This window comes from Saccopteryx leptura, chromosome 2, assembly GCF_036850995.1.
Source record: "Saccopteryx leptura isolate mSacLep1 chromosome 2, mSacLep1_pri_phased_curated, whole genome shotgun sequence".
Classification (NCBI taxonomy): domain Eukaryota; kingdom Metazoa; phylum Chordata; class Mammalia; order Chiroptera; family Emballonuridae; genus Saccopteryx; species Saccopteryx leptura.
In genome coordinates this window covers 14,239,441-14,266,306 of record NC_089504.1, presented here as the reverse complement: position 1 = coordinate 14,266,306, position 26,866 = coordinate 14,239,441, and the positions used below count along the sequence as shown (strand labels likewise).

Genomic DNA, 26,866 nt, shown 5'->3' with positions numbered 1-26,866 from the left:
AAAAAAGAAAAAAGAAAAGAAAAGGAAGACAGGAACTCTTTCCGAACTGGTGAGAACACTTGCAGGGAGGCTCAGTCCATCTGGGAGAGTCCGGAGGAGGCAATGAGGGGCAGATGGGAACTCTAATTTCCCGCTCCACTAACAGACTGTGACCTTGAGGAAATCACTAAACTTTTCTAGGCTTCAGTTTTTTTCATCCGAATAATGGGTTGGCAAGTCAGTTTCATTGTTAGAGTCGATTACAAGCAGTTGAGGATTGTTACCTGGAGTGCTATAGAAGGTCAAGTCTAAGCTCAGTGGAAAACAGTGCTGTGGTTAATTACTGGCATGAGAATAGGAGGGAGGAGTAGCAACATCTGGCACAGGTGTTTGTCATCTTCAGAAGATAATCTCTAAGGACCTGGTGGGCTCTGATATTCCACAGAAGAAAATTCTGGATGAATTGTGTCAAATGAGCTACGTACTATTCTATTTGGGACTGGCTAAGAAATTATAGTGACGCATTTGTGGCTTAACGGGCATCCTAAGAGTAGGCCAGGGTTCTATGGTTAGCCATTTATCACTAGTTGCTGCTGTTTGTCTAACAACAACAAATTGGTTTGCTCCTTGTTGTCTTGGGAGCTCTGTCAAGTGCACTGTACCCCATCTACCAAAACCGCCCCTCTTCCTCCATGCATTCACGGGCAAGTACTGGACCTGACTAGTACTGGACTTTTACCCTTTGACCAAAGTTGGACCAAAGATAATCTCTCCGCTGTCAATGCGGAATCAGGGCTGGTCAGTGTCCTCCAGTGTTTAACTGGAGCCAGAGATCACGCCCTCACACCGCCTGCAGAGAGATACGGCCCAGGAAATGAAATGAGTTCTCTCCCTTCAGTCTTGATTCCTTTCAGGTCCCTGGCTCTGGTTCTAACGAGGATCGACTCTACTTCCTACCCCTGGGTTTGGGGAGATATCCCTGTGTCCTTACGCATCATCCTCTGAACAGATCCTCTCCTCTAGGCTAGTAATACTGCCTTCGGCACCTCTCATAGCTGTCATGCATCTATGCAGGGTTAAGACATAGGTAGGGATGATGATGAAAAGAAAGAGGGAAAGAAAGCAGACATTAAAGAAAGAGAAGTGAAAAAAAAAGAAAGAAGAGAGAAAGGAAGAAGAAACAGTAAGAAGAAAGAAGATGCAGAGAAAAGTGAGAGAATGGAAGGAGACAAAAGAAAGGAGTGGATGGTAAGCAAACCGATGAGGGTGCCTATTTGCTCTGAAGTCAGCACTGTTCATTTGTCCTTTATAGGGATTGGGAGAATAAAGTTCAGGACCTACAGTTAATAAAAGAATCAGCTAATTGATATGCCCATGCGACGTTAAGTGGAAAAAGCAAGGTGCAGAACATTATGTAGAGCGTGACCTACTTCTGTATAACAAACAAGCCAATAGTCTAATAACCTAGTCAAATAAACCCCAGATAAACCCCAATGGCTAATCTGGAAGTATATGCAGTAAACTGTTGAGAGGGGTGACCTCTGGGGAAATACGATTTGAAGTGACAGGGCTTTCACCTCTACTAAACACTTTAGGATTATTGCTAATTCTTAAAACAAACATCTTTTAGGTTTTGTAATTCAAAAGCAAATCCAATAGGAAAAACAAATTACAAAAAAGAAAAGAGGAAAAAGATGACCTTGGCTCGGGCCTCCCGGGACGCTTCCGCCTCTGCAGCCATTGCCCTCTGGAGCTGCACGGGGAGCTTCACGTCCTTGATCTCCACGCGCTCCACCTTGATCCCCCAGTCATCGGTGGCATCGTCCAGCGTCGTCTGACAGGAAGAGAGAGTGAACTCAGACGTTCAGCCCCAGCCCGAGGCCTAAGGTTGCTATAACATCGGGACCTGGAGCGGATCAGGCGCGGGCTCACTGGGCAGCTGACCCTCATTCTGTTACGAATAAGCTGATGCAGGAAAACTTGTTCTAAAACGGCCAGATAGTAACTATTGATTTTTCAGTCTGCTGTAACTATTTAACCCTGCCACTGTCGGTCAAAAGTAGCCATGGATAATACATGAACCCTGAACCCAAGGGTGTGGCTGCATGCCCATAAAACTTTACTTATTAAAAATAGGTGCCCGGCCAGCCCCAAGTTAATGTGACTCTGTCAGCTGCATTACTTCTTTGTGCTTGAACCGTCTCCCTTTACAACCACAGGAATGAAACCATACTATTTGCTGTGGTTATTGTGAGTATCAAATAAGATCATAGATTTTACACACATGAAGTCTATACAAATAAGAATTCAGGTTTATAGCGCTTTTGGACAGGTCAGGTTTAATTCATCGTCTATTACCCAAGCAACACTGGAAAGCATAAGACTTACCAGGGAAGTCACGGGACTCACACAGAATACAGCTTTAACAACACCTGCACTATGCAGAATGGCCTCTGAACTATTGATAGTATGCCAAAGAAAGGGTAATACCAACTCTGCGAAAAAATACACACTGGAGGGGAAAAGTAATGCATGCACATGAGTGTTATTACCCATGAACTATCTGTGTGAAAATATCCCTTCCATCAAGTTTGGGAGAACCTTTCTATGAGGAGGAAAAGGCCAGTGTTCCCTAACTTGAACTGGTGAGTTCTCAAAGAAACAATGAGCCTCTACCTCATTTGTCAGCTTCTAGAGTGATGGCGCTGGTGTGCTCACCTGCATGTTGTGTGCAATCTCTTCTCTGTCGGAGAGGATCTCGGAGAGGTTCTTGGTGCCCAGGACGTTCCTCAGAGTAGTTTGTGCCAACAGACGGGTTGCTGAGTCGGCGTTGGTGATATTTGCCACAGCCAGGGTTGCGTTTTGAACGCGGTAATAGACTACGCCATCCACACTGACTGTCACTGAATCCTTAGTGAGGATCTACAATATAAAGGAAGCAATCTTACATCTGCCAACCAGTTATTTCTTTAATATAACAGTAAGGAATGTTATTCTATAGAACAGAACACTAGCTGATTTTCTTTAGTAAGTGCTATCGACTGAATGTTTGTGTCCCTCCCAAAATTCATATGTTGAATTTTGTGTCGGTATTTGGTTGTGGGTGATTAGGTCATGAGGGTAGAACCCTTATAAATGGGATTAATGCCCTTATAAAAGAAACCCTGGAGAGCCCCTTCACCCCTTCTGCCATGTGAGGACACAGTGAAAAGATAGGTCATCTATGACCAAGAAAGCGCCCTCATCAGACACTGAGTGGGCTGATGCCTTGATCTTGGATTTCCCAGCCTCTAGGTGGTAAGAAATCAATTTTTGGTGTTTATAAGCCACCTATTCTATGGTATTTTGTTAGAGCAGATCAGATGGACTAAGATAGTAAAGTATCAGAAAGTCTTTAAAATTTTAATAAAATACATTCCACTCATTCATTAATTCCATTACTTCGTTCAATCATTCAACAAATGAGACACCACTCAGTAGCAGGCATTATACTAGGTACCAAGGATAAAAGTATGAAAACTTTGCTTCCTACTTTCAAAGAGGTTGAGGAGTCAAGGGAGGCTTTCTTTTTTTTTTTTTTTTTTTTGTATTTTTCTGAAGCTGGAAACGGGGAGAGACAGACAGACTCCCGCATGCACCCGACCAGGATCCACCCGGCACACCCACCAGGGGCCACGCTCTGCCCCTCCGGGGTGTCGCTCTGCTGCGACCAGAGCCACTCTGGCACCTGGGGCAGCAGCCAAGGAGCCATCCCCAGCGCCCGGGCCATCTTTGCTCCAATGGAGCCTTGGCTGCGGGAGGGGAAGAGAGAGACAGAGAGGAAGGGGGGGGGGGTGGAGAAGCAAATAGGCGCTTCTCCTATGTGCCCTGGCCGGGAATCGAACCCGGGTCCCCCACACGCCAGGCCGACGCTCTACCACTGAGCCAACCGGCCAGGGCCAAGGGAGGCTTTCAGAAACAAAAATGGTCAGTTGTAGGTGGCAGGGGTGATACTTGAACTGAGTCTTGATGGAAGGAATAAAAATTTTCAGAGTGGAGGGTAGAGTGAAGGAGTATTCTAGGCAGAGAAAATGAGGTGTATGGGAGAGCTGGGTTTAAAAGCTTTACTAGAACTGTAAGTAGCACAGTTTTACTAGAACAAAATATAAATGGGGAATGTTTTTATAGGGCGAGATCAGGGTAAAAATATCTTTATAGCACTCTACATAAAAATGCTTCCTACCGCCTTCAGGGCTAAGTCCTTAGTTTGGTACACAAGTCCTTTGACAGCTGGCTGTTTGGCCTCACTCTTCTCCACTCCCTCCTGCTCACACTAGACGAGGTGTAGACCCCAGCATGCACTATGTTCCACGTCCCCTGGGCTTTACGCAGAGGTCCCTTCTGCTGGGATGTCCTATCCTCTCTCTCCCTCATACCAGCAGACTGGCACTCTTACTCCTTATTCAAGCCACAGCTCCAGGGTCCTTTTCTCTGTGAAAGTCCCCTGACCGACCTGGCAGAATATGCCCTTCCCTTTACACCCCACTGCAGTGACATCATTTATTTACATCATTATTTCTCTACTACACTATGAATTTCTTGAGGGCAGTTTGTCTCTGTATCTCGAATGCTTCATTCATGACAAGTCATCAGTAAATGACAGACGAATGACACTGCCCCGTGGTCCTAGGAATACAGTGATTGACGAGGAGCCCGGAGTGAGGGTTAGGAGACCTGTGGTTTCCACCCTGTGTGTCCCTCCCTCGAGGACCTCATTTGTGAAATGGGGCTAATACTACTGCACAGTTCTACGCAAATTCCTTTGAAGCTCAAATAAGAAAATGTGAACGAAGCCCTTTTGAAAGTGTTAAGAGCTATGTAAATAGAAAATAGCAATGATAATTACATTACATGGCTGTTTAGTCCTGCCAGGCATCAAAGAAATAATCCTTTTCCCCCCCAGAAATCTAAATATACTTCTAACTTGAAAGAGAAGTGGGAGTTGCTATAATATGTTACCATCTTCTGTGAAAATTAATTCTTTCCCATGATGTGATGGGAAAATGTGTACCGTGTCTAAACAAATTCTTGACACTGTGACTTTGCCACGGCTGGAGCTTTGCTCTCTGTTTACTGTCTATTGTAAGCACTGTTTATCTCCCTTCAGAGTAAGTTCACAGGGGATCGGAAAAAGGACTGCCTGCCAAGTTCCAGTCCAATCTGCATGCGGCAGCTGGTGGGGAAGCAGAGAGCAGCTGGGAGGCAGGAGCGCCCAGCGAGCCTGCTAGATGCCTGCAGTGTTTATAGAGGAAAGTGCCAGAGTGCCCAGCTACCCTGAAAGGGGATCCTTCTGAGCGTCAGTCTTTCCTGAAAGATGGGAAAACATGCAGAGAATACGGTGATGCTCTTAGTCTCGTTTTGGGGGTGAAAATGATTTCTGGTGTCACTACATATGTGTGAACTGTGAGGTCTGGCCTTACCAACTATTTAACTCAGTACCAGCAAAGAAGTCCTGAGGCTGGTTCCTGGATTTTGGGACAAGAGAAGGCAACATGGCCAGTCAGGATCCTGGCTTTTGGCCAGGAAATACAGTCTTTTTCTGTCCCTCCCTTCACCATGTTTTTAGGCTTTCTGTCCGCAATGATTATTGTGCCTCCTTAGATATGAGTACCCGGATGACTTCAAGGGCCCTGGGGGAGCTAATGTAGAATGCATTTAGCATGGAGCGGTGGAAAAAGCAGGGACAGGGAACCCAAAGAGCTGGATTTTCTTTTTTTTTTTTTTAATTTTTTTTAAATTTATTCATTTTAGAGAGGAGAGGGAGAGAGAGAGGAGAGAGACAGAGAGAGAGAAGGGGGGGAGGAGCTGGAAGCATCAACTCCCACATGTGCGTTGACCAGGCAAGCCCAGGGTTTCGAACCGGCGACCTCAGCATTTCCAGGTTGATGCTTTATCCACTGCGCCACCACAGGTCAGGCTGGATTTTCATTCTGCTTCTGCCACTGTAGTCTGGAGGAAGTCCTGTCTCACAGCAACTATTTACTTTCTAGGGATTCTGTTGTTTCAGCTGTGATATTTGTGAAGCAGTCTGAAAATGCATGAAATAATTACTAATCTAAAACAGTATATGGTTTGCCTGACCAGGCGGTGGTGCAATAGATAAGAGCGTTGGACTGGGATGCCGAGGACCCAGGTTCAAAACCCTGAGGTCCCCGGCTTGAGCGTGGGTTTGCTGGCTTGAGTGTGGGATCATAGACATGAGCTCATGTTCGTTGGCTTGAGCAAGGGGTCACTAGCTTTGCTGTAGCCCCCAGGTCAAGGCACATATGAGAAAGCAATCAATGAACAACTAAGGTGCTGCAATGAAGAATTGATGCTTCTCATCTCTCTCCCTTCCTGTCTGTCTGTCCCTATCTGTCCCTTTCTCTGTCTATCACAAAACAACAACAACAAAAAACCAGTATATGCTTTATCTAAAATGCCAAATGAGCAGTTTCTAATTCTTTGGCTTTTCACCAATTTATCTACAATATATTCAAGAACTTTAGGAATAATATTATACTAAACAGGAATTTCTCAGAAAACCCAGAGAGAGAAATGTGGTAGTAAAAATGACAATGATAATGCTAACATTATAGTTACATTAACATTATACTACATTTTATAATAATAAGCACATATACATATATATCACTGAACTACCAGCCATTGTTTGAAGCACTTTACTGATAACTCATTTAGTTCTCACAAAGTAGGCACGCACTATTATTATAACCTCTATTTCACAGATTAGGAAACAGGCACAGAGACATAAAAACCTCACTCCAGGTCACACAGATGGAGAACGTGGAGGCAGACACGTGGTAGCTCAGTCATTCAGAGCAAAAGGCCACCTTACCTCCTGAGGAGGAATATCGAATGAAATCGTTCTCATGTCCACTTTGATGAAGCTGTCAGTGCACGGCAGAACAAAGAACAGACCTGCAACAGAGACCCGCAGGGGATTACAGAGATGCCAGCACTGAGAGATTACAGAGATGCCAGCACCCCATCGGTTTACGTCAGCACTCAATTCAAACAGCATCAACCTGACCGACTGTCCGTCCCCAGTTTGTCTCAGTGAGTGAGCCAGAGGCTAGGCATGTTACCCCTTTTGCTCCTGCTCACTTCCCAACTCTAACTGTCCCCGCCCAGGCCTACGGGTTTCACTTCCTTACTCCCCTGTGACTGTCATTGTTCCCACTTAGACCAATGCAGTGCTTCCCAAGTCACTGATTTCTTCTGGGGTCTCTCCTCCAATCCATTTTCTAAGCTGCAAGCAGAGCAGTCTTTCCTGGAACACACTCCTGAACAAGCCATACAAGGGTCTGCGTGACCCACCCTGCGTCCCCCTTCAGCCAGTCCCCTCTCCTCATGCCTCTCACCCTGGCTGAGCTGAGTGACCCACAGGTCCTCGAAGCTGAAATACTCTCCTCTGTATCGCTTTGTACACGTTGCTATTTCTGGCAGGAATATCTCCCCTAACACCTTTTCATGCCTCAAGACTCAGCCAAGTTGTCACCTGCAGAGAGCCTTGCCCATCCCACTAGTTCAGGCCATTCTTCTGTGGGATTCCACCACTATCAGAACCGTAGTACTTATCACACGGGCTGTAACTATCTGCTTCCTTGTTGCTGTCCCACCACTAGACAGTGAGCTCCTTGAGGGAAGGAACTGTGTTACAGCCTCTCGTGAATTCCCAGAGCCTAGAACACAGCAGGAGTTTCATCAGAGTACACCAAAAACAATGACTCCAAGCCTTCATTTTAGTTGCTTTATTTAGTTGTGGATCCTGACCTACGATAATCTTATCAGCTCAAATGGGAAGGAGAGGGAAGAGGAAGGAAGGAAAGGGCGGTTACAGCAAGACTCTCTACTACCCCTGCTACTCTTATCCAAGTTCTGTCATATGAAAAACTCTTTTCTAAGTCAACAGAGAAGAGAAGCTCTTAAGGGAAATGACACCAATAAAAGGAAGAATTTCAGTCTCCAGGCAAACAATCCAGAATCCCAGTACTGACCAGGCCCTTTGGCTCCTCCTTGTAAAATGCGACCCAATCTAAAGATGATGGCTCTTTCATATTCTTTTATGATCTAGATTAAAAACACAAATAATAATTTAAGACGAGGAGTACAAATATTTATAAGGATAGCTTTTTAAATAAATATTTCTGCTCTAAACAGGTTACATGTCTCTACTATTTTCTTCTCTAGAATCCAGATTATATCTACAAATAAAGTATATTTATTTACTTTTTTAAAATTAATTATAAAAGCAATAAATATTCATTATATAAAATTTGGAAAGTATAAAATAGTATACAGAAGTAAATCTATAACCTCACTCCTTAGCTGTCAACATTATTATTCAACTTACTCATGCATTGTTAATGCGGGGGGAAAAAAAGCTAAAGTTCTATTTGTCTCCTGATTTCTTTAATTATAAATAATGAACTTACCTAAAATTCTTGGAGCACATTTTATTTTTCAGGAATATATATATAAATGATATTCATTTATCAAAGTATTAGTAACTATAGAAAAAATAACCAGCATTTAGGAAACACATTGTGATAAGTACGTTTAAGTATTTTAATTCATTAATCTTCACAAAGGCCCTATGAAGTGAGTGTTATTACTTCCTCCTATTTTACGGGTGAAGAAACATAGCAAAGGTCACACCATAAACAATGGAGCCAGCAATTAAGTCTTAGCATCCTGATCCTGGAGAACTTACAGAAATATCCCATATCCCGGACTCCAGAAAATTTTCCACGGTTATCTTTACTTTAACCCTCGGGAAGAACTGACAAACTATGGCTAAAAACTTTTAAGATTCCACTACAATAGGTAACTTTTTCCAACAGAGAGGTGAAGGAAAAAGAATTACAGGCCAGTATGGTCTCTGTCTCTCTTACACACACATACAAAATGGGTTTATATAGTTAGGAGTTGACACCCTTCCAGATGCGAATGAAATACTCTGTACCTTTATGCACATCCATATTGATATTGGGAAAGTTATAAGTGTGAACAAGAATGAGACAAACACCAAAAGCCATCCACAAGGTCCAAGGCCAGTAACGGAGCTCTCTGTGAAAACAAAAAATGCACAGTTCTTATCACTGTTACTAGCATGGTCCCCGTCATCTTCATCCTTATTATTCACTGAACACCTATGCCTGGCATTATACTAGACGTTTTTTTGTTTTTCTTTTTTGTATTTTTCTGAAGTGAGAAGTTGGGAGGCAGAAAGACAGACTCCGTATGCGCCCGACCAGGATCCACCTAGCAAGCCCACTAGGGGGCGATGCTCTGCCCATCTGGAGTGTTGCTCAGTTGCAACCAGAGCCATTCCAGAACCTGAGGCAGAGGACACAGAGCCATCCTCAGCGCCCGGGCCAACTTTGCTCCAGTGAAGCCTTGGCTGCAGGAGGGGAAGAGAGAGATAGAGAGGAAGGAGAAGGGGGAAGGGTGGAGAAGCAGATGGGTGCTTCTCCTGTGTGACCTGACCAGGAATTGAACCTGGGATATCCACACGCTGGGCAGATGCTCTACCACTGAGCCAACTGGCCAGGGCTATACTAGACATTTTACATGAATTTCCCCATCTAATCTTCAGAACAACCTGAAGGACAGGTGTTACTTTCTCTAATCTACTTAACATGATCACACAAGTATTTTTCACAGTATTCTTTTCTTTATCTAGGAAGCATTTATTAAGCACCTAATATTGATTATGCCCTGTGCTTTGCACTGAAGTCATAATAGTGAATAAGATCCAATCCCAACTATTGAGAAGGTGGGGAAGATAAATATATTATAATGCTAGATGGTAAATGCAGACATAAAGTATTTGTTCAGAATACTTTGAAAACACAGAATATGACATAGACGGGATGAAGGTGAGAGTGGAGTGGGGTTGGGTGGGTAGGTGATGGTGGTAGTTGTCAGAGGGCCTTATTGTGGGATGTAATGGTTTAGGATAATACCAATGAAAAGAAAGGGGAAAGAAGGGAAAGATCTTCTTTATAAAAACGACACCCGTAAAATATATCACTAGGTGATATGCACCATAATTTATTACATTTCCTGACAGGTTGTTTCTTATTTCTTAGGATTATAAACAATGCTGTAATGAACATCTTTGTACACGGTTTTCCTCTCACATTTCTAATTGTTTTACTTTCCTGTAACATGAAATAGCTTTTTGTCTGATTATAACAATAATTCATGCCCCACTGCAAAAATTCAAAAAGTATAAAAAAGGGGGAAATTACACAATCCAAAGATAGTATTTTTCTAAACTTTCCCCTTGTACATGTTTTTATAAATAAATAAAACTTGTAACCTTATTTCTTCCCTCTAGATGTTGTTCTTTCACCTTCTTTTTTAGTCTTTGTTGCTATGCATTTGTGCTTTTTCTATTGTAGTTTTTTTTATCAGTTATACTTGCATCAAGTTAAGACAGTCAAATGGTTCTACAAGATTAGCACAAAAAGAGAGCAGTCTCCTGCTCACCTCTTCCAATTTCTCCTTCCTCAAAGGCAATTACTTTAGGTTGAGTATTTTGTTATTCACATCTCCATGTTTTCAAGTACATAGATGCTTATTTCTTGCTTTTTCAGTTTTGAGCTTTATCTATTGACTTTCCGCTCTGGAAGAGAAGTAAAATTCTCCTTCCTCCCTCTCCCCTACATAAACATACCCACCCTTCCTATTATATTGTAATTTTGGTTAGATCAATATAAAATTTTGCATTATCATGAATAGAGAAATGAAGTTCAGAGCTAAGCCATGTTGCCTGACCAGGCGGTGGTTCAGTGGATAGAGCGTTGGACTGGGATGTGGAGGACCCAGGTTCGAGTCTCCGAGGTTGCCAGCTTGAGCGTGGGCTCATCTGGTTTGAGCAAGGCTCACCAGCTTGGACCGAAGGTCACTGGCTCGAGCAAGGAGTCACTCGGCCTGCTGTAGCCCCATGGTCAAGGCACATATGAGAAATCAATCAATGAACAACTAAGGGGCCGCAACAAAGAATTGATGTTTCTCATCTCTCTCCCTTCCTGTCTGTCTGTCCCTATCCATCCCTTTCTCTGACTCTCTCTGTCTCTGCCACAAAAAAAAAAAAAAAAAAAAAAAAAAAAGCTAAGCCATGTTATGAGTATCCTTTTCCTTTCCTGGACAAGTTTTTGTTATTTTCTGGACTCAATGCCTTGTTTTTTCCCTATGCTGAGTTTCCAAATGTACTTAATAATTTAACCTCAAACTTTTCATCAACTGTGTAATCTCCTTCCAGAAGGGTCAGGTACTCTGTTAATTTCATCTTCCAGAGAGTCTCTCCTGGAGCCACATCTGGACTCATTCTCACAGCAGGTGCACAGCTCTCTCTGTGACTGCCTTTCACTAGCACCCTGAAAAACTCCTTCCCTTCCTATTATTGCCCACTCCCTAGAGCCAGTGTCTTCCTCATTTTTACTTTGTTTTTTTCCTTTTTTGTGTGTGAAGGACAGAGAAACTGAGTAGGCCAAGGGACACTATCGTTTTTCTTATCAACCACAGAAGGCTTCGGCTTGATTTCTAAAAATTGTTTTAATAACGGGAGGGAGACTGGCAAGAGGGAAGGGAGAGGTGTGCCAGGCACACGTCACTGCTCAGAAGAGAGGGCAAAGGTGGCAGCGAGACAGGACTTTGAATAAAAGGCGGCCTCAAAATAAGCAGATTTAAGGCTAGGGGCATGGGAGAAAAAGAGCCACAAGCTGCATCCAGGGCAAGTGCTCCAAAACACAGGCTAAAACACCAGAAATACCCAGAGTACTTTGGTTATCTATGACTTTGTAGACTTCTGACCTGTGTGGTAAACATACCTATATATACTTAAATAAAAGTGATCCAAGCTAATCCTGGAGGTTTCTAAGTTATAATTTTGGAGGGGATACTCATATTCATCAAGAAAATATTCCAAGCCTGACCAGGCGGTGGCACAGTGGATAGAGCATTGGACTGAGATGCAGAGGACCCAGGTTCGAAACCCCGAGGTCGCCAGATTGAGCGCGGGCTCATCTGGTTTGAGCAAAAAGCTCACCAGCTTGAACCCAAGGTTGCTGGCTCCAGCAAGGGGTTACTCGGTCTGCTGAAGGCCCGCGGTCAAGGCACATATAAGAAAGCAATCAATGAACAACTAAGATGTTGCAACATGCAATGAAAAACTAATGATTGATGCTTCTCATCTCTCTCCATTCCTGTCTGTCTGTCCCTGTCTATCCCTCTCTCTCTCTGGAAAAAAAAAAAAAAAAAAAAAAAAAAAAAAAAAAAAAAAAAAAGAAAATATTCCAAGCAGGCTACAGTGCTGCTTGTGGAGAAGCCTCCATCAGGTATTATGATAACATAATAATCACAGTAGCCATTTTTAGATGGTTCATTATACACCAGGTGCACTGTGTTAAATTACTCTAGCTGAGTATCTCATTTATTGCTTACAAAGCCCTTTACAGTATTTGATTCCATTTTACAAATGAGGTAACTGAAGCAACATGACTTTCCTAAGGTCACACAACAGAGGACCTGTGATTCAAATATAGGTCATCTTACTCCAAAGGCTGTGTTCTAAATCAAGTTACTCTGACCATTTACCTCTGAATTAAAAAAAAAATCCTCAAACTTCATTAAAGAAGTTTTGTGTTTGGAGCACTTTCTGAAGACAGTATTCAAACTGGGAAAGCAAGGTAGGAGTTCTGCGAATGAAATCTGATATTCCTATAGAGGGAGCCCTCTTAATTCCAGCTGTGTCTATTTATAGAAAAAGAGAGTCTCAAGGCTCTTTGCCAGACGCAAGTCTAGGTTTCCAGAGTGAAAAGGATTCCAAAGAATAGATTGACCACAAAGACTTATCTGACAACTCTAGGTGCTTTCTAAAATACCCCTGTATTATCCCAAGTCTCCCATATCTGTTGCCCAAATACACTAGACTATAAACTCCATGAGGGCAGGGATGTTTATTATTTATTTTTATATTCTCAATGTCTAGCACAGTAACCAGCTTGCAGTGATAAAATAAAACGTTGCCAAGCTTTCCAGCTGGATGTGGTTTCCTTCCTCTGATCTTTTTTTTTTTTTTTTTTTTTTTTTTTCTTTTTCATTTTTCTGAAGCTGGAAACAGGGAGAGACAGTCAGACAGACTCCCGCATGCGCCCGACTGGGATCCACCCGGCACGCCCACCAGGGGGCGACGCTCTGCCCACCAGGGGGCGATGCTCTGCCCATTCCTGGGCGTCGCCATGTTGCGACCAGAGCCACTCTAGCGCCTGAGGCAGAGGCCACAGAGCCATCCCCAGTGCCCAGGCCATCTTTGCTCCAATGGAGCCTCGACTGCGGGAGGGGAAGAGAGAGACAGAGAGGAAAGCGCGGCGGAGGGGTGGAGAAGCAAATGGGTGCTTCTCCTGTATGCCCTGGCCGGGAATCGAACCCGGGTCCTCCGCACGCTAGGCCGACGCTCTACCGCTGAGCCAACCGGCCAGGGCTCTCTGATCTTGATACCACTTTTATTTTTTAATTTTTCTTAAGGGAGAAGTGGGGAGTCAGAGAGACAGACTCCCACATGTGCTCGAACTAGGAGGCACCTGGCAAGCCCACTATGGGGTGCTGCTCTTCCCATCTGGTGCCATTGCTCTGTTGCTCGGCAAGCAAGCTATTTTTAGCACCTGAGGTGAGGCCATGGAGCCATTCTCAGCGCCTATGGCCAACTTGCTTGAACCATTTGAGTCATGCCTGTGGGGAGGAAGAGAGAGATAGAGAGAGAGAAGGGAGAAGGGGAAGGGTGAAGCAAATGGTTGCTTCTCCATGTGCCTTGACCAGTAATCAAACCCGAGACTTCCACATGCTGAACCAATGCTCTACTGCTGAGCCAACTGGCCAGGGCCGATACCACTTTTCTAACCTCTTATTGCACTTATAGTTTGTCTAATACTTTAATTTATTGTGCACTTATATCCCTTACTAGACTGAGATTTCCTGAGCACAGGGAGCATCTAATTCCATTTAAATTCTGTTACTTCTTAGTTGTATGATCTTTATCTCTTTGAACCCTAGTTTCTTAACCTGTGATATAGGCTAATTAGATTGGCTATAATATAGGATAATTGTAGGGCTGAGGTAGTGTTCAATAAATATGGATGGTAGTTTTCTGTAATCCTATTTCATTCAAGTGTTCAACTTTTCATAATAAAAATGGGAATTTTCTCCTCACTTCATGCATGCCTGCCAGGCTAGGGTTGGACATTCAAAGATCCTCATGAAGCTCACTTATGAAATGAATTACTAAATTATAAATTATTATCTACATGAGGAAAAGCCAGAAAGCCTAGCTCAGTTTTGTGTGTGTATATGTGTGCTCAGTTTCCACTGTCCTGTTATGTTTTTGAGAAACTCAGATGAGCATATGAAATTACAAATCAAAAGCAATGAAAAATGGATATTCTAAAAACTACGCTTGGTCTTTCAAATTTCAAATGCTCAGCTAGAAATAATCAGAGTGTATACACTGGGGAAATAGCATCATTTCATATTATTTTTGTGTCTTTAAAATAAAACTATCCATGATTCCCAGTCAGGGCACACAGGAGAAGAGCCCATCTGCTTCTTCTACCCTCCCCCTCTCCTTTCCCTTTCTCTCTCTCTCTCTTCTTCTCTCCTGCAGCCAGGCTCGATTGGAGTAAGGTGGTCACAGGCTCTGATGATGGCTCCATGGCCATTGCTTCAGGCACTAAAAAAAAATGGCTCTGGTTGCAACGGAGCAAGGGCCCTAGATGGGCAGAGCATTGCCCCCTAGCGGGCTTTCTGGGGGGAATCCTGGTCGAGGCGCATGTGGGAGTCTGTATCTGCCTCCCTTCCTCTCACCAAATAAAAAAATAATAAAAATAAAAAATAAAACTTTCTTGTTTTCAACCCTCAAAATTCTTTCCAACTTGGTTAGAGCCCAAAAATGTACACAAATCACATTCCTCAGAGAGGTGAGGTTTAAATCCCACTAACTGTAAATGAACTCTTTAGTCACCTACCACTTACAGCCTAACTGGCAACATGTTTACATCTAAGTAATAACAATATTGAATAATAGGCCATTGTTTCATATGATGAACATTTTGGTTGTGTTCAGTCTTCTCAATTAGAAACTCTGCTGCACTAAATATACTTTTAGCAAAGTTCCCATAATTCCTATTATGTATACTAATTTTGCTGAAAAGATGAAATTGCGTAATTCTTAAGTTCTCTTAAGGTAACTTCACTGTAGGTATCTTTTATTACTACTAATAAAAATCATTTATTGAATGCCTATTACATGTGGGCTACAACCTCTAGCTCTTTATATACATTGTTTCTAATGTTTACAAAAATTTGTAAAGTAGGTATAAAATATTCCTCCAGGAGTCCCAAAGTAATGAAGCAAAAGACTTTCTGGGAAGAGACAAAAGAAAACAAACAAAAAACATGAAACAAATGAAAAGAAAAACAAGTTGTACAGTAATTTTTGTTTGATTAGCTTCTGGAAAGGCAGTAAAATATTCTTTTCAAGACAGCCATAATTTCAAAGCACTGTATGGTGTTAACAATCCCATGTCAGCTGATTTACATTAAGGTCTACTGAACTGGACACTGTAGTGGAAATCACAGGGAGTAATACATTCCATTTATTGATGCAACTTTCCTCTTTGGGGAAAGTCCAGAAACATATCTTAAACAATATCTGGACATATGACTCAGATTCATATGCATTGCCACACACAGAGAAATGGATAAGCCAAAGAATTTCTGAAATACTTAAGAAGCAACCTGTAAACAAGGACAATCTTTTCCTTCTCCTTTCCTGGAACCCAGGTCAAACACTTCATGTTGTAAATGCCAAGAACAGTTTGGGTGGGGAAGATAGGATGGCTAGGAATTTAGTCTCAAAAACACATGCTGGTTCTAACAGCTCTTTTTACAGGGCAACAGTATGTTGAAATGAAAGACCTTGGCAATTTTTAAATTTTTCTTAAAAGCATACACATTCAGGGTAGGTATTCTTTCTGACTGCTACTATCCTTCATCGGAAATTCTACGTCAGGACTTGGCAAACTTTTCCTGTGAAAGGTCAGAAAATAAATATTTTAGGCTTGGTAGGTCATAAGTCTGCCCCAATTGCTGAATACGGCTGAATTAGTCACACACAAAAATACACAAATTAGCATGGCTGTGTCCCAATAAAACTCAACTTATGGACACTGAAATTTGAACCTCATATAATTTTCTTTCCTCCCTCCTTCTTTCTTTCTTCCCTCCTCCCCTCCCCTTCTCTTCCCCCTTCCTCTCTTCCTTCCTTCCTCCCTCCTTTCCTCCTTTGCATGCGCCCTGGCTGGGATCATTGGGATCCAACTGGCAACCCCTGTCTGGAGCTGATGTTCTGCCCATCTGGAGCTGCTGCTCTGCTGCTCAGCAAACAAGCCATTTTAGCGCCCGAGGTGAGGCTATGGAGCCATCCTCAGTGCCTCAGCGTCCAGGGCCAACTCACTCCAATGGAGCCATGGCTGCAGGAGAAGAAGAAGTATGGGGAGGGGTGGAGAAGCAGATGGTCACTTCTCCTGTGTGCCCTGACTGGGAATCGAGCCTGGGACTTTCACATGCCAGGCCAATGTTCTACCACTGAGCCAACTGTCCAGGGCCATAGAATTTTCATATATGATAAAATCTTTAAAAAAAAAAAAAATTAAAAATTATTCTTAGCTTGTGGGCCAAACAAAAACAGGCAGTCAGCCAGATTTAGACCTGTTCCTGTTCTATGTCATACAGCTATCTCTTTAAAGAGGAGGACTTCATAAATTAAATAATACACTTTATCTATCTTTCTTCCAGCTTTTTAATTAATAGTACATTTTCCAGATTCCCAGTTTCACTTTCCTTCTCTTGTTTTGAAACAGTCTTTATCAGACCTGATAAATAAAAATTCAAGATGAAAACAGACTAAAGGGGAGATGAAGTATATGAATATTAATACATCTCCAATTAATAAAAATTTTACTATAACTCAAAAGACTAGAATTTTAGGGGAAAGAGATAAAGAGGGGATGAGAACAACAGCAGGAAAGGAAAAATAAGAGAGAAGAGAAAAAGAATGAGGAGGAGAATGACAACAGAAATGATGGTGGCATCCTGCAGACAGAAAGATTAAAGCAGGTAGAGGTGAGAGAGAGGCAGAGTTCAGCACATAGTACGGTCACAGTAAGGACAGGTTGGAAAAATGATGGTATTTTCTTGGAGATCACAACTTGCAGCTAATCTGGGCAGAGGCTTTCAAAGCAAACAAATTATTATTTTAATTAGGCATGGTTTACAGTTCTTCGAATGCCCTTATCCTTAAACCTCTAAGGAAAAAATTATTCTCTGGTCTAGAATGGCTACAGGCCAGATGATATCAAGTTAAGAACCATGACCAAAGACTGTAACTTTTCTTGCCTATTATTAACCATGTATGACGATAAATACCAGATCAAAAGAACCGATACTGATATGTGATTTGAGTCACAAAATTTAAAATGTTTTACCATGAGATAATAAGGAAAGGAAATATGGACTAATCCTTTTAAGAAAGATTTTCAATAAAAGTTGAAATAAAGGGAATCCTTTGCTTAGCTTAAAAAAAAAAAGAAATTAAGTTTAAATATTTTCTTTCCTGAACATCTTGAGGATTTTCTGTAGCTTCCCTTAATTCAAATATTTCTAGCCATAAAACAAGAGGAAAAAAACCAGTGGACAGTATCCTCAATAATCTTAAATCTGAACCCCCCAGTCTTAAATAGGCCCCCTCTTCTTAATTTCCTATAGCACTTCATCCTCCCTAAACAACACTTAACACACTAGTTAATTATTCAATGTCTGTCTTCTTCAGGAGATTGTGGTCTTGTTAGAGGTCTTATATAATATAATGCCTTCAGAGTTGGCTCTGCCACTTATTAGCTGTGTGATTTTGGTAAAGTACCTTAATTCTCTATGCTTTAAAATAGGGCTAATAAGAATACCTCTTCAAGGACATGAAGAGACACTTCTCCCAGGAAGAAATACAAATGGCCAACAGATATATGAAAAGATGCTCATCTTCATTAGCTATTAGAGAAATGCAAATCAAAACTACAATGAGATACCACCTCACACCTGTTAGATTAGCTATCATCAACAAGACAGGTAATAACAAGTGTTGGAGAGGCTGTGGATAAAAAGGAACCCTCATCCACTGTTGGTGGGAATGTAAAGTAGTACAACCATTATGGAAGAAAGTATGGTGGTTCCTCAAAAAAATAAAAAATAGAACTTCCATATGATCCAGCAATCCCTCTACTGGGTATATACCCCCAAAACGCAAAAACACTGGTATGTAAAGACACATGCAGCCCCATGTTCATCACAGCATTGTTCACAGTGGCCAAGACATGGAAACAACCAAAAAGCCCTTCATTAGATGATTGGATAAAGAAGATGTGGTACATGTATACTATGGAATACTACTCAGCCATAAGAAATGATGACATCGGATCATTTACAACAACATGGATGGACCTTGATAACATTATACTGAGTGAAATAAGTAAATCAGAAAAAACTAAGAACTATATGATTCCATACATAGGTGGGACATAAAAATGAGACTCAGGGACATGGATAAGAGTGCGGTGGTTGCCGGAGGGGGGGAGGAAGGGGGGGAGAGGAGGGGCACAAAGAAAACCAGATAGAAGGTGACGGAAGACTATATGACTTTGGGTGATGGGTATGAAACGTAATCAAATGTCAAAATAAGGCCCTGGCCGGTTGGCTCAGCGGTAGAGCGTCGGCCTAGCGTGCGGAGGACCCAGGTTCGATTCCCGGCCAGGGCACACAGGAGAAGCGCCCATTTGCTTCTCCACCCCTCCGCCGCGCTTTCCTCTCTGTCTCTCTCTTCCCCTCCCGCAGCCAAGGCTCCATTGGAGCAAACATGGCCCGGGCGCTGGGGATGGCTCTGTGGCCGCTGCCTCAGGCGCTAGAGTGGCTCTGGTCGCAACATGGCGACGCCCAGGATGGGCAGAGCATCGCCCCCTGGTGGGCAGAGCGTCGCCCCATGGTGGGCGTGCCGGGTGGATCCCGGTCGGGCGCATGCGGGAGTCTGTCTGACTGTCTCTCCCTGTTTCCAGCTTCAGAAAAATGAAAAAAAAAAAAAAAAAAAAAAAAAATGTCAAAATAACCTGGAGATGTTTTCTCTGAATCTATGTACCCTGATTGATCAATGTCACCCCATTAAAATTAATAAAGTAAAAAAAAGAAAAGAAAAAAAAAAGAATACTTCTTCAGGTAAAACTGTCATTATTTGCAGGTAGTATGATACTGTATAGAGAACCCTAAAGATTCCACCAAAAAAGTTATTAGAATTGATAAATGAATTCAGTTAAGTAACAGGATACAAACTAAATATTCAGAAATTGGTTGCACTTTTACACATCAACAGTGAACTATCAGAAAAAGAAACTAAGAAAACAATCCCATATACAACTGCATCAAAAAAAAACACACCACAACTCCACAAAAACACAAAACACTAGGAATAAATTTAACCAAGGAGGTAAAAGATCTGTACTCAGGAAAATGTAAGAAATTGAAGAAATCAAAGAAAATACTAATAAATGGAAGCATATACTATGCTCAAGAATAGGAATAAACATCATTAAAATGTCCATACCACTCAAAGAAACCTATAGATTCAACCCAATTCCTATCAAAATACCAATGACATTTTTCACAGAGCTAGAACAAATCATCCAAAAACTTGTATGGAATCACAAAATGCTCTGAATAGCAACAGCAATCTTGAAAAAGAACAGAGTTGGAGGTATCATGCTACCTGATATCAAACTATACTACATGTCTAGAATAATCAAAATAGCATGGCACTGGCATAAAAAACAGACATATACGTCAATGGAACAGAATAGAGAACCTAGAAAACAACTCACACCTTTACAGTCAATTAGTATTTGACAAGGAAGCCAGAACATACACTGGAATAAAGATAGCCTATTCAACAAATGGTGTTGGAAAAATTAGATACGTGCAAAAAAGTGAAACCAGACCAACTTCTTACACTATACACAAGAGTAAACCAAAAATAGACTAGAGATTAAAAATAGATGTAAGACTTAAAACCATAAAAACCCTAGAAGTAAACATAAGCAGTAATATCTCTGACATTTCTTGTAGCAATATTTTTTCTGATATACCTACTTGGGAAAAGGTCAGTGAAAGAAAAACAAGTGGTACTACATCAAACTAAAGTTTTTGCACAGTACATGAAACTATCAACAAAATGAAAAGACAGCCCACTGAATGGGAGAACATACTCACCAAAGCTACATCTAATAAGGGGCTAATATTAAAAATTTATAAAGTTATACAACTCAGCACCAAAAAAAAAGAGAAAAAACTCCAATTAAAAATGGGCAAAAGCCTTGAATAGACACTTCTCTAGTGGGGCATAAAGATAGCCAATAGACATATGAAAAGATGCTCATTGTCACAAATCATCAAAAAATGCAAATTAAAACGACAATTAGATACCACCTCACACTTGTCAGAAAGGCTATCAGCCAATAAATCAACAAATGAGACCTGGGGGGGGGGGAGGATGAGAAAAGGCAAACCTAGTGCACTGTTGGTGGAAATGCAAATTCATGCAACCACTGTGGAAAACAGTGTAGAGTTTTCTTAAAAAATTAAAAAACAGAATTGCCTTATGACCTAACGATTCCACTTCTGGTTAAATACCTAAAGAAATCCAAAACACAAATTCAAAAGAAGATATGCACCCCCATGTTCACTGCAGCATCATTTATAATAGCCAAGATTAAGTAACCCAAGTGCCTGTCAATAGATGAGTAGATAAAAAAAGCTGTGGTACATATATGCAATAAAATTGCATATTACTCCACCATAAAAAAGAAATGAAATCTTACCATTTGTGACAACATGGATAGACCTAGAGGGTATTATGCTAAGTGAAATAAGCCAGACTGAGAAAGACAAATACCATATGATTTCACTTGTATGTGTAATATAAAAAATTAAACAAACAAAACGAAATAGAAACAGTCTTATAGATATAGAAAATTGACTAGTGGATGCCAGATGGAAGGGGGTTGGGGATTGGAGTGAAAAATGGTGAAAGGGTTGTACTACTAATTGGTAGTTACAAAATGAGGCATGGGAATGTAAGGCAAAGCAAGAGAATACAGTCAATAATGCTGTGGTGACTGTCTATGGTGCCAGGCAGACACTTGAATTATCGAAGGTAAAGTATATGAATGTCTATCCGCTGTGCTGTTCACCTGAAACTAATACAAAAGTGTTGAGTGCAACAATGTAATTGAAAAAAAAAATTAAAGGTAAAAATATAATTCTGATAAAACTGAAAAAAAAAAAAAGGTACCTCTTTAGAGGATTAATGTGAAGAGTAAATGAGATATGGAGATACCTAGTGTCTAACAGATACTCAAATATCATTTGTTAAATAAATAGTTGTTGAATGAGTAGAGCGATTCTGCCATTTCTTTGAGAAAGACAACCTATTAGGTAAGACCAACTGAAACTATGTGTCAGCAGACAAGCTCCAAGAAATCAATTCAGAATCATCCTCTGTCCCAAAGCAGTTGTCACACTGCTTTTCTCCAATGTGTCCTTTTCTCTTTTTAAAATCAGACCTTTCCACCTGTGAAGTTAGTCAGAAAGGTAGAAGAATGTGCTGAATGTGGTCCATGTCTGATAAGACAGCAACAGTTATGCTCAGAAAAATGTGAGAGAAAAATAATTTCATAATGGTATTAAGTTAAATTTAGTGTAGGCTTGAAATATATTAAAACAAAATTCTCCTCCTTCTTGTTTTCCTTTTCTTTTTCAGCTGTTTCACTCAGACATCTTAAAAGTATCTATAATTAAGTTTTCTTTTCCTTTTCTTTTTTTCTTTTTGATAGAGAGAGAGGCATGGAGAGAGAGACAGACAGAAACATCAAACTGTTTTTTTTTTTTTTCTGAAGCTGGAAATGGGGAGAGACAGTCAGACAGACTCCCGCAATGTGCCCGACCTGGATCCACCCGGCACGCCCACCAGGGGGCGACGCTCTGCCCACCAGGGGGCGATGCTCTGCCCCTCCTGGGCTTCGCTCTATTGCGACCAGAGCCACTCTAGCGCCTGGGGCAGAGGCCAAGGAGCCATCCCCAGTGCTGGGGCCATCTTTGCTCCAATGGAGCCTCGCTGCGGGAGGGGAAGAGAGAGACAGAGAGGAAGGAGAGGGGGAGGGGTGGAGAAGCAGATGGGCGCTTCTCCTGTGTGCCCTGGCCGAGAATCGAACCCGGGACCCCTTGTACGCCAGGCCAACGCTCTACCACTGAGCCAACCGGCCAGGGCCACGATGCTCACTTTTTCATGGTTACAACAGATTTCAGGAATATGTTTTTCCACACCTACTTAAAATATAGAATTTGCCTGACCAGGCAGTGGCGCAGTGGATAGAGCGTCAGACTGGGATGCGGAAGACCCAGGTTCGAGACCCCGAGGTTGCCAGTTTGAGCACCGGCTCATCTGGCTTGAGCAAAAAGCTGGCCAGCTTGGACCCAAGGTCACTGGCTCGAGCAAGGGGCTACTCGGTCTGCTGAAGGCCCGTGGTCAAGGCACATATGAGAAAGCAATCAATGAACAACTAAGGTGTCGCAATGCGCAATGAGAAACTAATGATTGATGCTTCTCATCTCTCTGTCCCTGTCTATCCCTCACTCTGACTCTCTGTCTGTAAAAAAAATAAAAATAAAATATAGAATTTGAATACAATCTCTACCATTTTATTAACATTAAAAATTATTTTTCTTCAAAGCTAACCAGGTAATCATTAACTCTGTCAGTCGTTTACAGTGTAAAATTTAAACAAGTAGGTGGGACCAAGAACCTATTTAATCATCTAAAAAAAAAGCCAGCTTTAGTAGACTTGGTCCTCTGTTTGAGTTAATTTATGACCATTGATGGTTTAATAATGAATTATTGGAGAAGTTACAAAGTTCTTCCCAATCTGATAGGCTGTAACAAATCATCAGTCCCTGGCTTCTGTTTATTTTCAGGCATTCTCCCAAGGGAATTTGTTCTGTTGACATGAGTCTTAATTATAATACATTTCTTTGCAATCCTCTTGCATTATTTCATTACAAAATGAATGCACTGGCTTTAAGAAAAATTAGTCTTGTCCTGGGTTTTGGCCATATTTACTTTCCTAAGACTAATCATCAGCAAAAATACATAAAATGGGCTTTTCTATCCCACTGCTTTCCTCAAAAGCAGCCCTTTGGGGTTGTCTTATTCAAGGAGATTGAAGCTTGGTTCCTCTGGGCTTGCTTTGTTTGTCTCTCACCTTCAGTGAAATACTGTTGAACAAGGTGCTCAGTTTGGGTATGTATTCTGGAGGTGGCTCTAGGATAGGAAAATGATCTGGAAAACCGGATAGCCCAAGTTTGAAACCTAGCTCTAAATCCCACACAGGCGTCTGTGATTTTTCCACTCTGAGCCTCAGTTTCCTTGATGTAAAATATTAGATACTGATGTCTTCCTTGTGGAGCTGTTAAAGGATTGCAAATAGATAATGTCCGTAAAGCACTTACACTGCATTACCACTATGTGGTAAGAACTCAATAAATTCTATTTTAAAAAAATTCTAGTAATAGCATTCCTATCAGTGTCAGACCTCAAAGGTTTACATTAAAAAAAAAGGGGGGGGGGGAACTGCACGAATTGAAGATTTTTTTTTCTTCAAGAACAAGGTTTCTTTTAGCATTTGTAGAAGAAATAAAGGTCAACCTGTATGATTATTGCACTGGTAAGAACATTGATGCATTGAAATACAGTGAAAACAAAGCAATGACTGCAAGTCTTTAAAAAAGTGACAGATAAAGCAAAATTTTGTTTGTATGCATAGTTTCCTGAGAAGGTGCACATAGTTTTCATTAGATTATTATAAAATTTCTAAAATTAAGTGTAGAACCAAGAAAAATACCTTAAAAGCAAAACTGGTTATTGACCATGAAACACAACTACATGAACATTAAGTACAAAGATTGTGTTTATTCCCAAAGAACTTCTACAAACTGATTTCCCATTGCAGTTTCCCTAAACGTTTAATATTGTCATAGTCCCTTAGTCTCCCATCAAGAGGTCAGGGTACTGGAAAAAGGTCCTGCCCACCTTCTTATCTAAGCAAAGGGCAGATGGCACACCTTTTTTTCTTAATGTTCAACTTTTAGAGTCGGTCAAATACAGACTCAAAATATGGCTCCATATTAACGGTGTGACATTTAAGTAATTTAACCTTTTCCAGTATCAATTTCTTTCAAGTATATCCCCCACCTCACCCCCGTTACATTCCTGATTTAGGAAGATAACTCGACAAGGGGCTTACTAAAGAAAAGTGAGGGACAAAGATTTCCATAATTGTTCTGATGCTCCTGGGAAGGAACTAAAGACAAGAGTTGCTGGGCAAGGCAAATGGGACTTATAAGGGCGGGTGGACAAAGCTGGCTTTACGAATACTGGGACTAGATGAGTCCAATACAGTGTTCTTTGTGGGGGTACTGGAAGAGCCCACACAGCCCCCTAGGTTTCTTTCACTACGTCATCCTGTCTGAAATTCCATCCGTAGAAATCATTCCTTTGGGTCGTGAAGAGCCCCTGGGAGGGAACCAATACCTCCTGAGAGGTTTCTTGCCTCTCTTTATAAATCCCCTAAGGAGTTAGCCAATAGTGGTTCAAGGTGATAGCCTTCTCAAGGGCACTAGCTCTTTCACAGGGGGACGAGATTGAGCCACTCAGTTTCTGCCTTCCAGACTGGGAAGGCCCTGGTAGGATGGGAGGGAGGGTGGGGGAACCTGGAAGGACAAATGCCCCTAGAGCGAGGTCCCGTGACAAAGTAAAGTGGAGGGGGGCCGGATGGGCAGAAAGTGAAGCTGGGAAGAGTGCAAAAAAAAAAAAAAAAAAAAAAAAAGAAGAGCCTTTCTCTTTTTCTTCCGCAAAAATGGCCCCACTATCTGCCCGGAGCTGGAGGCGAGACCTCGCAGGTCGGTCTGCGGTTTTGGTGGGAGAGCAGGAGTTTTTCCCAGCTCGGGAGCAGGGGGCGCCCTCCGGGGCTGGGCGAAGACAGGGTGCAGGGGATGGCCTCCGAGGGGAAGGAAAGGGGGAGTCGGGAGCCAGGGAAGACGCGGCGTCCGAGAATCACTTGTTTCGTCGTCCCCGTGCACGGCTGGAAGTAACGAACGGAAAGCCCTGGCATCTGGCAACCGCTGGATAACGCGGTGGCTTTGCGCGCTGGAAACGCGCCCTGCTGTCGGCCGCCCACAGTGCGCGGCGCTCGCGGAGTGCACCCTGCGCCCTGACATTCCTAAACCTGACGCCCAGCCCGCGCAGCGGGGTTCGGGATTCTCGGCGAACGAGCCAGGAAAGTACAGCCAGGACAGCGGAGAGGGGCCTGGGCCTCCGGGCTAGGGCTTGTCGCTAAGGAGAGGGGTAGGGGGACGACGGGCGACCCCACAAGCCTTGCCCGGGCCGCGGGTTCTCACCGTTGAAGGTGTCAGGGAGCCGACGTGCTTGGGTGTCCGACGTCTGCCGCTTCTCAGACATGCTGCCGGAGCCGGAGTTGCCGCTGTAGCGTCGTGATCGCCGCAGCCGTTGCCGGAGCCGCAAGAACTGTACTGAAGAGAACCAAGAATCCAGACTTAGGTTGAAGCCCCGCCCCTTTCTCGCGGCCGGGCCAATCGACGCCCAGTACCAAGGAGGCCACGCCCACCACCCCGCCCATCCGCCCTTCCCGCGCCGAAAGTGGGTGCGCGCTTCCCGCTAGTTCCTTGGGCTGAGGGGCGTGGCTTGCGGGGTGAAGCGACCCCTGGAGACCCGGGTCCGGGCCAAGGGGCGGCACCGGAAAGGAGGAACTGGGTTGGGGGGGCAGTCACCAGGCGTGAGGAGGGGGCTGAAGATTTTGGGGAGGGGGCTGACGGTATGGCCTGAGGAAAAGGTGCGAATGAGAAAAAGGCTCCCTTCTGGGCCTACGAATTGAGAGAGAAGAAAATGGCTCCTTTCCAGGGCCGGTGGGTCCGAGAGAAGGGGAGGAAGCGGAGGGGCACCTGGTGGCCAAAGTGAGGGCCCTGAGGCGATCCCTGCTCGGTAGAACCGATGCTCTGTGAGGGGAGGGAACAGACGAGACCACCCTCGAATCAAGGGAGTGAGTTCACGTGAGATGCGTTTATTCCAACAACATCCTTTTGGAGCACCTGCCGCCCGCCCCGCAGCGTACTCGTGGTTGGTACAGCGGGCAAGGGACCGACCCGGCGCCGCCCTCGTGGAGTCCATGTGGACAGACAGGCAACAAGCTAACCAATCCGTCACCCGTGGTGAAGGACGCGGTGACGGGAACCAGGAGCCGAGAGAGGAGCAGATGGCGTGTGCTTTCGTTAAGGGGCGAAGGGAGGCCTCTGTGAGGAGGTGGCATTAAGACAGGACCAGAAAGATGAGACGGCGCCAGCCGTGGGCAAGGGGGACAGGCGGCGCGGGAGGTCGGAAAGGGCGTCGCAGGCAGAAGGAAAGCAGATGCAGGTTATTCCCAACCTCCAGCGATCCGATCAAGTTGCGGCCGAAACCTCGCCTTGGAACGTCAGGCTGTGTTTTCTTCTCCGTGCCCTAAGATTGTACTTGCAGGAATCATTTCTATCGGTCGTTATTCTCCACGAGTCGTCCTAAGGCAGAATGTTCAAAGGAGGCTAATCACAAGGTGCACTTTATTTAAAACAAAAACAATCT

At 43.0% G+C, this 26,866-nt stretch overlaps 1 protein-coding gene across 1 annotated transcript in view; it reads right to left on the bottom strand.

The window, feature by feature from the left end:
- STOM (stomatin) overlaps positions 1-25,764 on the bottom strand; it is a 32,888-nt gene extending 7,124 nt beyond the window's left edge. The window contains exons 1-6 of the mRNA XM_066367275.1: positions 25,633-25,764; positions 8,987-9,090; positions 8,019-8,091; positions 6,857-6,939; positions 2,698-2,901; positions 1,679-1,813 (exon numbers count right to left, since the gene is read on the bottom strand). Of these exons, the coding sequence (XP_066223372.1) occupies positions 1,679-1,813; positions 2,698-2,901; positions 6,857-6,939; positions 8,019-8,091; positions 8,987-9,090; positions 25,633-25,693 (660 nt within the window). The 5' untranslated portion in view covers positions 25,694-25,764. The remainder of the gene's footprint in view (positions 1-1,678; positions 1,814-2,697; positions 2,902-6,856; positions 6,940-8,018; positions 8,092-8,986; positions 9,091-25,632) is intronic.
- Between the last annotated feature and the right edge of the window lie 1,102 nt (positions 25,765-26,866).